General features: G+C 46.2%; 1 protein-coding gene across 1 annotated transcript in view; it reads left to right on the top strand.

The window, feature by feature from the left end:
• Positions 1-5,373: 5,373 nt before the first annotated feature.
• The window catches only part of LOC119967569 (grainyhead-like protein 1 homolog), a 133,915-nt gene continuing 126,350 nt past the window's right edge, over positions 5,374-12,938 (top strand). Inside the window, exon 1 of the mRNA XM_038800273.1 lies at positions 5,374-5,592. Within this exon, the coding sequence (XP_038656201.1) occupies positions 5,573-5,592 (20 nt within the window). The 5' untranslated portion in view covers positions 5,374-5,572. The remainder of the gene's footprint in view (positions 5,593-12,938) is intronic.

Genomic DNA, 12,938 nt, shown 5'->3' with positions numbered 1-12,938 from the left:
CCCCCCAAACACCCGTGCAGAATACTCCCGGTCCCATTGCTCATGTGCAGAAAATGCCAGCTTGGCACCATGGCAGTGCCCATGCCAGTTCAAAAAGCCACCTTGGCGGTTCCAGGCTGGCACCCAGGTGACTGCCACAGTTTCAGGGTGGCACTGCCAGGGTGCCCAGGTGACACCAGCCATGCCAGCGCACCACCCTGCCCAAAGGGGGCCTCCAATCCCCTGGGAGACCCCCACTTGTGCCATTCCATCTGGTCCTCGTTTATGGGGAATGATGTACTGAATGATACTCGCCCGAGGTCTCTGAGGCGAAGGGGATAAATACCTCGGGAGTCTGCACATTACAGTGAGGCTAGATGACTCGCTCTGTACGCAGATTTGCCAAAACGTGATCCCACCTACAACGGGCGGGATTTACATTGGAACGTCTTGCGAGATTGCGGTAGATTTCGTGAGGCGTTGCGAGCCGGATCGAACCCGGGTTTTCTCAGAGGCAAGCTGTTTTTCACGTGCAGCGTGGCTGTTGGATCGCGTCCGAAGTGTCATTTTGTGTGGGTTTGGCAGGGTAATTCCCGTTGTTTTTTGATGGTGAGATCCAGACCTGTACTCACCCACGCTTAGTCATTTTCCGGGGGCTTGGGGAGTTTCTCACAAGTAAATTTCACTTTTAGAAATCTTTCTTCAACAGCTCCTCTGAGTTCAGGGTGCTATTTTCAGAGTGAGATTGAAGGTCCCCAGAGCACCCACCCAAGGACAATGCGACCCCCAGCGGACATGGGCAACACCCCCAACCCTCGAACCCTGAGGGGCAATTTTCCCCATCACTAAATGTTAGTGTGAGCCCCACCACCCAGGCATGAGGGTGACCCAACCTTGGGTCATTGCCCCCCACCTCCCCCACAAATGAGCATATCCTGCTTTGGGGGTCACTGAGTGCCCCACCACCTTTAGGGTCATTCAGTCTCCTACTTTTCACAATTACCCCGTTTCACAATCACTTCCTTAACTCCCCAACCCTTAATAGCCATCACCCTCCTTTCATGGGCATTCCCCACTCTCTCTTGGCCTTGCTAACCTGTCACCCTGGCAGTGCTAGCCTGGCACCCTGGGAGCCCCAGGTTGGCACTGCCAGGGCCCTGTCCCCATCCACCCGAGGAGCTCCAATAGCATCCGAGCCCCCTGCGTGACCAATATGCCTGGTCTCCCCTTGTGGAGACCAGTACTAATCGGCACCCGGGTGGGTCCTCGCCAATGTGGCCGGTGACTCCCAGGATCCGGGAGAATGTGACCTCAAACAGGCTGCACATATTTAGGTGAGCCTAATGTTTCATTTAAATATAATTATCTGGATCATGCCCGGCGAGGGTGTGATGCAGATCGCACTGGTTTCCGCGGGTCGGGTGACACGCGATTGGCTATGTGCCCGGCACAAAGCTTATTTTGGGCCTCTCTTGCGATATACCCAGCGCCAGCACATCATGTGGGAACATCACGCCCAATAGCTTATAACATTTTCCCAAAGACAGATGTTAAGCTAAATGGTCCAGAGTTTCCTCCCTCCTTTTTTTCATTCTAATTCTCCCCAAATCTACGAAATTTGGGAAAATTATAACAAATGCATCTATTATCTTACTAGCCATTTCTTTGAAGACTATAGGATGACGTCGATCAGGACCTGGGGACTTGTCAGCCCGGGGCTCCAACATAAGATTCTGGGACCATTACCATTGGAGCAGAGCAGGTTGGGGAGATTTAATTTGAAGTTTTCAAATTGTGAACGATGACTAGAGAAAGACTATTGTTTCTGGTCAGGCAGTCGATATTAATCGATTATCAATTGAAAATAGGTATTGAAGAGAACGAAGAGAAAAGTCAGAAGTGTCTTTAGGTTGGAGGTTATTAGAGCTTGGGGATGCTTTCCCACAGTAAGGTGGTTGAGGCAGATACCACTGAAACCTTGAGGGAAGAATAGAGAAGTATCTTAAGCAGAGGCAGATGCAGAAGTATTGGGAGTGAGACGGTCAGTATGAGTTGTTTCAAAGTGGCCAGTGCAGATATGATTGCCAGCATTCCCTCCCTCTCTGCAATACATTTTGATGGTCCCGAGGGAAAATGTTTGCCTTGCTTGTGGAAAAAGTTATTACTGTGGAGACGTATGAATATTGTTTACTTTCAAAATCAGTGGAGTCTGGAGGGCCCGCAGTACAAGTTTCAGTAAAGGGCCCGCAGTACAAGTTTCTGGTAAATCACAGGTCCAAGATACATGTCTACTTACCAGAGTACTGCAGGTCTTATAGGCCAAAGTGAGCCTGAAAGCGGAAGCAGTTAAATACAATAGGAAGTGATCCATAAAAATGCAATAGGTCCTTTCTATCAGCATCCATTGTCAATCTTTTTCCCTTAAAGATTCTTCACAAGGTGATGGCAGACCCTGGCACATCAGAGCAGCTTGTATTAAGCACTGCATCTGTACCAAAGTTCACTCCTCACTCGTGAGAAGAAACAGGTGCAGGTTCCAGGGGAAGAATTACGAAGGTCATTACAGGCATTTCTCTACACTGTGGACAAGGTTACCTAACTGGGCCCACCTTCCAATTGGGGTTAGTGCAGGAATAAAAGGCCTATATGGTTTCTTTTTTGTGTTTCTCACTGCACCAGCAGTGTAATTCCAAAGTCACACAAAAGAGATTTTTGAAAGTGTCATGGAGTGGGTGACGGCTTTATGTCCATCTGCAGGGAAGCCCTAAAGCACAGAGGAAGCAAGTGCAACTTGCCATACAAATGCTGTACGTGCAGAAAATCTCATTGAAAGCATGCATTTACAGTGGCCTGAATTGACCAGCAGTGAAAATTGCGATTGGGCAGAGAATAGCGTGTAAGTGAAAAATCGTGATTTGCACTGGCACTGATCTGACGCCATGCTCATTTGCATGGATTTAAAGCTGGTGCAGGTTGGGCACTTCATGCTCCATCCCTCTCAGGTGGATTTCACGTGGGCATGAATTGGTGCAAGTATTTACAAGCGGAGACTCAGCAGCATAGCCATCGGTGGGGGGGGGGGGAGAGACTAAAAAAAAAACTCAGGGCGTCCCCTCAGGATCAGGGCGGCCTGACTCAGATGGACATTGCTGCATTTTGTGATTTAAACACACTCCTCTGGTGCTACTTACAGGGCTGCTCACACTGCCCACTGTGTCCTGTAAATGTTCAGAGAGCCTCTGGTGGGAGCCCATTCAGGCCACCCCTTGGAAAGCTTCATACCCAGCAGCATCATCAGAGAGATTGGTGCAGCCATGCTCAATCACTGGCCCACCAGGTTTTGGCATTCCTCAGAAGCCCGACTGCAGAGGATGCAGGGATCAGTAGAGCTCACCCCCAACGAGAGGACACCGGCACTGTGGCCTTTGGAATCCTTCCTGGCATTCTGCCCCTCTCAGGTCTTCTCTGAGCCATCTTCATGGCTGCAATGAGTGTGAAGCGCTCCAGCTGTCAGGCTCTTTAGTGCTAATTCCAGTCCCAGCGGGCTGGGAATTGCTTCCAATTAAGGCAAAATGCTGGCCAATTTGTATGTTCTGGATCGCAGAACGAATAGCGCCTCCCAACGGAAACGTAAATCACATGCTTTTCAGTTTTGGTGGGAACATTGAGTCTCCCCCAAATAGAGAACCAGCCCAATATTGTTGGATTCATATTGGGTTGGTTATTGTTATATTTGGGTGTTAGAAGAGTTTCCATGAGCAAAAATAGTTTTTACTTACAGTAAATTAACAATTAACCAGGAGCATTGATATTTTAAAATTGACTATTATTTTGCAATTATAGTCATTTACATTTCCTTAGTTTATGCCAGTTATTGGATGTTTTCATCATTGAATATTCCTTGCAGTACACTAAACTGGGCAGTAAGTGTGACCACGCTACCTTATGCAAGTTCATAATGTTACAGTAATTTGGTTTAAAAAGAAATGTGCAATTTGAAAATAGGAAATTCAAAGTGCCCCATTTTGACAGCACTCAAATTTCTCATAGGTCATTCATGTGTAGCAAATTGCAATATCCCCTATCCCATTGCACCTCTATTATTTTGAACTTCTTGTTATTTTTGTTAATAATTGCTTTATTGGGCAGCACGGTGGCGTAGTGGGTTAGCACTGTTGTCTCACGGTATCGAGGTCCCAGGTTTGATCCCTGCTCTGGGTCACTGTCCGTGTGGAGTTTTCACATTCTCCCCGTGTGTGCGTGGGTTTTGCCCCCATAACCCAAAGATGTGCTGGGTAGGTGGATTGGCCACGCTAAATTGCCCCTTAATTGGAAAAAATGAATTGGGCACTCTAAATTTATTTATTTTTAAAAATTGCTTTATAGCCTAATCTCATTTTACACTTAAATGTATGTAAAAAGATTAAAATCTAGAATTTCAGGATTAGATGAGTTGACCTCTCCCTCTGAAAAACATCGACATAAAAGGGCAAAAATGAAGACATTAGTTGAGTTCTGACATCCCAGCAGTCATTCCTTTTGCTTTCCTTTTGGTGTTATTGCAGTACAAAATTATAGTTCAACGATTTCCCTTCAACTTCCACATCACTTTGGCTATGAAATTACGGTGAAATTCGAGGCTAAACCAATTGCCATGAGCAGGAGTGGAATAACCCATGGAGCTTTTAAATTGAGCAGAGCTTATTGTGATATGATTTGCTTTATGTGAATTTTGTTTTAACGCAGCGTGTAAACCTCTTCCATGAGCTGCATTTACGAAGGTACGGAGGGAGTGCTGCACTGTTGGGGGTAATCTGCCTGTAAAAACGGTTGTGTCCCCATGTTCCTTCACCGGAGGAAGGAGCTACACTCCGAAACCTAGTGATTCCAAACAAACCTGTTGGACTTTAACCTGGTGTTGTAAGACTTCTTACTGTGCCCTCCCTGGCAGAGGTAAACCAAGCGAGATGGGGGGGGGGAATTATTCTGGCCAATGTTTATTGCCCAACCAAAGTCATTAAAATTGCCTGGCTAGTCATTACCGCCTCGCTGTGTGAAACATTCTGCTCTGGGGCTTTCCATTTCACTGAGGTGCCTGCACTTCAAATATACTTCATTGATGATCGCCCGAAGATGGGTGAAAGGCGCTATGGAAATGCTTTGGATGGATGGATGGAGGGGGCCCAGACGTACCCCCACCCTCCAGTGCCCCAGATCGCAGCTCTGGCCATGAGTAAACCTGACAGTCCCAACACACCCTGTGAGCGGGGAACAGGTTGCAGAAGAGCACACCCAATCTACCTGAAGTCATTTGCATGTCCAATCACATCAGCCATCAGATCAGGAGGGGAAAAAAAAAACACCCGGGCAGCCCAATCATATTGAAACCCGCAATTCGGCTCGCAGCTGAATCGCGCGACAGGGCGAGTGAGTTTTACAAAACAAAACAAAACAAAAACATTTCAGGAAAACCCGGTTTGCTGCCGCGCTGAGTGGAGACGCTGGCGGTTCGGGTTTAGCCACACGTCGGCCCAACTAGAAAGTCCAGTTGGACCGACCAACCAAGTGTGTGTGCGGGGGGGGAGTGAAGAAGATGACACAAGAACACGACAAGTAAGTGGAGAGAGTCGCTCTCCCAGGGCTGTCCGCCCAGCGCAGCCCAGGAAACGCGGCGCAGCGCGGCGGACTGCTGAGGAGAGAGTGTGTGAGGGGAAAGGGTTTCGCGGTGTTGTGGGTTGTATTTGCCCCTGTGATTTAACCCCCTCCCCCCAGTGTGTGTGGGTGAGCCGCGAGGCTCCGGGATGTGTGGGAATGTGGTGCACCTGTCAAAGTAAAACCTCAGCGGCACCTGCTCTGCCGGCAGGTCTGCTTCTTATTATATTGGAGTGGACACGTTCGTGAATTTAAAGCTCACTTTGGCGACCGTGCGTTTTTTTAATAATTGAAGTTCGTGCAGGATTACTAACCCTCGAACAGACCCCGGGGGGGGGGGGGGGGGGGATTAAGGGGTTGCGGGAAAACAGGGAGGAGGGGTGAATTTCCGTTGATTTACCGCCGAAATTACGACAGCCGATTTGGTAAACCTCGATGAGAATACTGTAAAGATTGATGGTCCTGGGGGGGGGGGGGGGGGGATTTTCAGTGGATCGTTTTCTCTGACCAGTTGCAGTGAAATGTTCGGCGTTTATTGATTTGTTTTTCTATTGATTGATTTGTTTTGTCCTCTTTCACTGCAAAATTAGTCAGAATTGAAGACTGGAGAGCGGGACTGCGCCTAGTCCTGGGGCAGCACAAAGATTGGGATTAGCACTGGGTGGAGATGATCAGAACCGTGCCAATCAATTGGGGCTAGCGGACAGGCTGGAGAGAGAGACAGAGTTTAGCTGTGGGTCAGAGCTGTGTGTGTTGGAGACCGAGAAGATGACTTTTTCAACCCTTGCAGCCGGGTTAGGCGACAGCACTGCCCCAGGGAAGAGGGGTTGATATTGAAGGAAGTATCCCCACAGCTTCCCACATCACTGTACTGAATTGAATCTCCTGACCAGTAATGTGACACTGCAGTGATAACATTTCCAAATCAGAGCAACGTGTCCCTACTCCCCCAAGGCACAATGGGATTTCTTCACTTTTGGCCACCGCTTTCGTCTTTAGTTTCGACAAGGAGGCTTGAAGGGAAAATGGCGTGAAGACACTTGGCAGCGATGAAATTCTACACCTGCTAGGCGTTGGCCATCATCTCTTTAAAAAAATCACTGAGTCAGGCGAACAATCGGCAGGTGCTCGGCAATAAACACCTTTCTCAAGTGTGTGTGGGGTGGGGGTGGGGGGGTGAAGATTTGCATTGGTTTGACCTTGTTTTTATCACTCATCTGATGACCCTGTGAGACGGTTTTTTTCTGTGCACTCCCGTGAAGAATGTGAACCCCAGGCAACGTCTCACTGCCGCTAATAAGATCACCAGCAGGATGAGTTTACGTGTCAACCCCAAAAAGGCCATTATGCTTTCAGTGCTGGCATATTGACAGTAGGAATTAAAAAAAGAAAATAGCCCTTTTATTATTCATTTCCTCTGATATCCCTGTTCTTAGTTGATACTTGAAAACGTTTTCAGGCCTCACCCCGCCTTCCCCCCCCCCCCCCCCCTCTCACTTTCTTGAGTGAGACAAAATTAACTTTTGCTAAAAGTTATATTAAGTGCTCAAGTCTTCGGTTTATTCATGATTGGGACCCTGGATATGATATTAAATTTTTTTTAAATCAGTTTTTAATGTAGGCGATGCACGGTGGCACGATGTTTAGCATCGCTGCCTCAGGGCGTCAGGCACCTGGGTTAATTCCAGCCTTAGGTGACAGTAGAGTTTGTATGTGCTCCCTGTGTCTGCCTGGGTTTTCTTTGGTTGCTTCAGTTTCCTCCCACAGTCGGACAGTGTACAGATGGGTTGGCCATGCTGAATTTCCCCGTAGTGTCCAGGGATGTGCAGGTTAGGTTACAAGGGTTAGGATGGGGGAATGGACCTGGGTGGAGTGCTCTTTTGGAGTTTAGCGGCAGAGTCATTGAGCCGAATGGCCTCCGTCTGTACTGCAGGGATTCTATGATACTTTAAGCCGCTAGGGGAGGGATGGTGCAAATGTAAAAGAAGGATATCCTGAAATCCAGGGTTGACATTTATGTGAAATGTAGTGTAAAAATTGAATCGCTTTGTGTGAGTTTCGCCCCCACAACCCAAAGGTGTGCAGGGTAGGTGGATTGGCCACGCTAAATTGCCCCTTAATTGGAAAAAATGGCTACTCTCAAATTTTATTTACTATCTGATTTACTGTAACTTTTGTCTGTGTGGGAAACCCCTGCAAATATTTATTATTTCCCAAAGGTTTCTGCCCTATTTCTAATGCTAACCAAAGTAAAGCACTACAGATAACTATCGATCTAAATTTTCCACTTCTGGTGCATCATAGCACACTGGGCTAAATCGCTGGCTTTGAAGGCAGGCCAGCAGCACGGTTCGATTCCCGTCACAGCCTCCCCGAACAGGCGCCGGAATGTGGCGACTAGGGGCTTTTCACAGTAACTTCATTTAAGCCTACTCGTGACAATAAGCGATTTTCATTTTCATTTGCACTGAGATTTCTGTTAACAGTATTTGGCCTGAAGAATATTTTTGTATTTTGTTTGACTAGAACATCAAAAATATTTAGTCAGACACCCTTTTTCAGTCCAAGTACAGCACTTCCAAATAAATTGCTGAACTCTAAACAAAGAAATACCTTCTAAATAAATAAGCATCCAATTATTAAAAATGTCACGAAAATATCTTTGTTTAATATTTATTCCTGTCTGTTGTAAGCGGCATTTAAATTCTTTTTAAGAACTCTGGCCTTTGGAGCTCAAACATTTGGCTGCAAACAGTAGTATTATTTTCTCTCCTCTGACATTATCCAAAGCTACCTTCTGAATCATTTTCATCTGCTAGATTTCTGAAACTGTAAATTTACAGTCAGATTTAATGCTCATTGAAATTAGAAGCTGAATAGTCACAGGCAAGGGAGTAGGTTACCTGATTACTTCAGTAACTGCCATCATCATTTAATCTGTAGTCTGAGGTTGTTTATGCAAAGGGTTTTACACATAATTTCACCCATATAGAGCAGTGCTCAGAGTATATTGATCGATAAACAGGCAACTCATGTTTGAGGGGACTGGACTGAAAACAGTGAAATGATAAATAAGGGACATCACTGTTCTTGGAAAATGGAAATCTCTGCAATAAAAAAAAAAATTTAGAGTATCCAATTATTTGATCCAATTAAGGGGCAATTTAGGGTGGCCAATCCACCTATCCTGCACATCTTTGGGGTTGTGGGGGTGAAACCCACGCAGACACGGGGAGAATGTGCAAACTCCACACGGACAGTGACCCAGGGCCGGGATTCGAACCCAGGTCCTCAGCGCCGCAGGCAACAATGCTAACCACTGTGCCACCGTGCTGCCCTAAATCTCTGCAATTTAACTAATCAGTGATGATAGTATGATATAGTTAATTTTGTTGATTGTAAGTCTACAGAGATATGTTTAGTACTCTAACACTGGTCTCCAATGCGTGTAGCACTAAATATTTCTGGCTGCAAAAAAAGTAATGTTTGTAATTTTTATTTGAACAATCAAAAAATTAGCTGTGGGATGTGCATGCTGTCATTATGGGGTGAATGATGTGGACAAAGTGAGTTGTTTAGATCAGTTTTCTACCTTGCAAATCAAAAATGACCTTGAGTCAATGCCTCTTTTTAAATTTTTTTTTGTACCTCACCTGTTTCCTGCCTTCCCCCTCCAATTCTGAAGGTGTTGATTTATACTGTCAGCCATTGGTTTCTCACCCAGAACATTTATATTCATATGTGTGATATGCACTGAGTTATGGGAAGGTCATTTGGTTGAAGTGAAGAAACTGATGTAATAGGGCTAACAGAAAAATGATTGCAAACTGGAGAGTTGAGCATTGCGGGCTACAGTGTACTTAGGAAAACTGGCTGATGAAGAAGGGATGGTGGGATAGTTGTGTTAATTAAAAATGACGATTCAGTAGAAAGAATGGACAAAACTAATAAAGAGAACCCATTGAATTGGGAAATATCTGGTCACCTAGCTAAACTATTTGAGTACAGCTACAACATTGGCATTTAACTAGCAATGTAAGAAATTGCCTAGTTATATCCTGCCCACAAATAACAGGAAAAATCCAACCCAGCCGATAACAGCCCCATTAGTCTACTCTTGATCAGCAAAATGCTGGACGATGTCATCAACAGTGTACTTACTCAGCAATAATCTGCTGACAGATGCTTAGTTTGGATTCTGCCAGGGTCACTCAGCTTGTGACGTCATTTCAGCCTTGGTCCTAACATGGACGAAAGAGCTGAACTTGATGAGGTTTGCGTGACTGCCCTTATATTTTATCAAATGTGGCATTGATTCTGAGCAAAACAGGAGTCAATGGGAATTGGGGGGGGAAAACTCTTCACTGGTTGCTGTCATACCTAGCACAAAGGAAAATGTTTGTTGTCGTTGGGGGACAGTCATCTCAACCCTGGGTAATTCCTGCAGGAGTTCCTCGGGGTTGTGTCATAAACCCTGCCATCTTCAGCTCTTCCATCAATGACTTTCCTTCTGTCATAAGATCAGAAGTGGGGATGTTCACTGATGGTTGTGCAATGTTCTGCAGTGTGATCCTCTAATACGGAAGCAGTTTATGTCCATAGATGTGCAGGGTAGGTGGATTAGTCATGTTAAATTGCCCCTTGATTGGGAAAAAATGAATTGGGTACTCCAACTTTATTTAAAAAAAAGAAAAAAAAACTTTCAATGGAATTAGAATTGCTAAATACCCCACTATCAAAATCCTGGGGGTTACCATTGATCAGAAATTGAACTGGACTAGCCATATAAATACTGGGGCTACAAGAACAGGTTAGATGCTGGGAATTCTGTGGCAAGTGACTCATCTCCTGACCCTCAAAGCCTGTCCACCATTTACAAGGCGCAAGTCTGGAGTTTGATGGAATGCTCTCCGCTTGCCTGGATGAATGCAGCTCCAACAGCACTCGAGAAGCTCAATCCCACCCAGGACAAAGCAGCGCATTGACACCTCATCCACCAGTGGCAGCTGTGTGTACCACCTACAAGATACATTGCAGCAACTCACCAAGGCTCCTTTAACAATGCCTTCCAAGCCCATGACCTCTACCGCCTGGAAGGATAATGGCAGCAGACAATTGGGAACACTACTTGCAAGTTTCCCTTCAATTCACACACCGTCCTGATTTTGAATATTTATCACCGTTCTTTCACTGTCACTGGGTTAAAATCTTGGAACCCCCCTTCTGAACAGCACCATGGGTATTCCTGTAGCACATGGACTGCAAGCAGTTTAAGAAGACAACTCAACAGCATCTTCTCAAAAGATAATTAGGGATGCACAATAAATTCTAGCACTGTCCCTGTCCCATGAATTAAGCAAAACCTTATTGAATATTTTGAAGAGTACATAAGATTGCCGTGGATAAACTTTCAGAAGACCTTTGATAAGGTGCTATGTGGGCAGCAAGGTCGCACATTGGGTAGCACTGTTGCTTCCCGGCTTGGGTCACTGTGTGGCATCTGCACGTTCTCCCTGTGTCTGTGTGGGTTTTCTCCGGGTGCTCCAGTTTCCTCCCACAAGTCCCGAAGACATGCTATTATGTGAATTGGACATTCTCAATTCTCCCTCTGTGTACCCGAACAGGGGCCAGAATGTGGCAACTAGGGGCTTTTCACAGTAACCTCATTGCAGTGTTAATGTAAGCCTACTTGTGACAATAAAGATTATTATTACTATTATGTAAGAGACGTAAGCAAAGGCTAAACTTTTGTGGTGTCAGGAACCATTTAATAGAATGTGTTGAAAGATGGCTATGTAAATGTAATGATACATTGATAAGACCATTTAAGAGTGCCAATATTATAGGTAGGTTGGTGTTCATGCTATTTGCCCACTCGAAGCAATGGGATAAACCATTGCACCAGGCACACTCCAAACCCTTTGGAAGATACCTTTAAAAGTTGCAAAGTAAAAGAGTGCCTTAAAGGGAGCAGCATATTACAGATGCTGGAGACTGAAATAAATAATAATGCGTTTGGGGTGTTTTGAATACATGTCTCACTGCCTTATTAAGTGAGACATAAAACTACCATGGTTAAAGGATCAGTTTAGGATCTCTGAAGCAACAGTTTAGGATCTCTGAAATTGACCAGCTTACAAAGAGTGCAGCAACTGTTGCCACTGTTCACCTGTTCTTCCTGTATTAGTGACTAATTTGCTTCTTTGCCCCATGACATTGGTGGATTTGATTTCATAGATCATAGAATTTACAGTGCAGAAGGAGGCCATTCAGCCCATCGAGTCTGCACCAGCCCTGACAAAGAGCAACTCACTCAAGCCCACGTATCTACCCTATCCCAGCAACCCCCCACTTAGCCTTTTCTTTTGGACACTAAGGGCAATTTAGCATGGCCAATCTACCTAACCCGCACATCTTTGGACTGTGGGAGGAAATCGGAGCTCCCGAGGAAACCCACGCACACATGGGGAGGCCGTGCAGACTCCGCACAGACAGTGGCCCAGCGGGAATCGAACCTGGGATCCTGGAGCTGTTAAGCAATTGTGCTAACCACTATGCTACCGTGCTGGTCTCCACTCTACAAAAACGATACTGAAACAGTAAAGAGAATGCAGAAGACCAGTGTAGAGTGATGCGACCATCAATTCACTTGAGACATGAGTAGAAGTAAACCGTGGCTTTAATCAACTTCGAACAGTGCCTGCCTGCGACTGAACCAATACTGAGAACCGCCTACAGGTCGACTGCTCTTTATAACTCCCTTCAAGGGGAGGAGCCATGGGCAGAGCCCATATATGTCCCAACATGTTCCCCTATGGATAATGCCATACAATGGCCCATTGGAGAAGCCCACAAGGGCAACAGCATAGCACAGCTACAAATACAAGGGCAATTCCACAGATACAAATACACTGGTGGATTATTGGTATAATACATTTGCTACATTGACCCCCTGTTAAAAAATGAAGTCCGGCAGGGGTGACGGGTTCATAAGTTCAGCTGGTCCGCCGCACGGATTGTGCGCTGTGATCGCCGAAGCTCTGGCATTGTTGCTGGCCCGGGTGTCGAACTTGTCCGTGCTTGCATTGGTAGTGAGGGTGCCGGTGCGGGTACAGACGTTGACTCAGGGAGCGTCTCTTCTGGAGCTTCATTCCTGTGGATCGGTGAAGGGGGGATGGTGGGCGGGAAGGAGCGCGGGAGACATATAGGGGCGGGGGCACTGGTTATGGTATGTTGGTCGGGATATGGTGAAGGGGCGGTGGTGGTGGTGGTGGAACCGGCAGGTGCCAGGCCCGGAGGGAGATCGT

The sequence above is a fragment of the Scyliorhinus canicula genome, chromosome 6 (genome assembly GCF_902713615.1).
Source record: "Scyliorhinus canicula chromosome 6, sScyCan1.1, whole genome shotgun sequence".
NCBI lineage: Eukaryota > Metazoa > Chordata > Chondrichthyes > Carcharhiniformes > Scyliorhinidae > Scyliorhinus > Scyliorhinus canicula.
The sequence above is the reverse complement of the archived record's forward strand: the minus strand, read 5'-3'. Positions and strand labels throughout refer to the sequence as shown.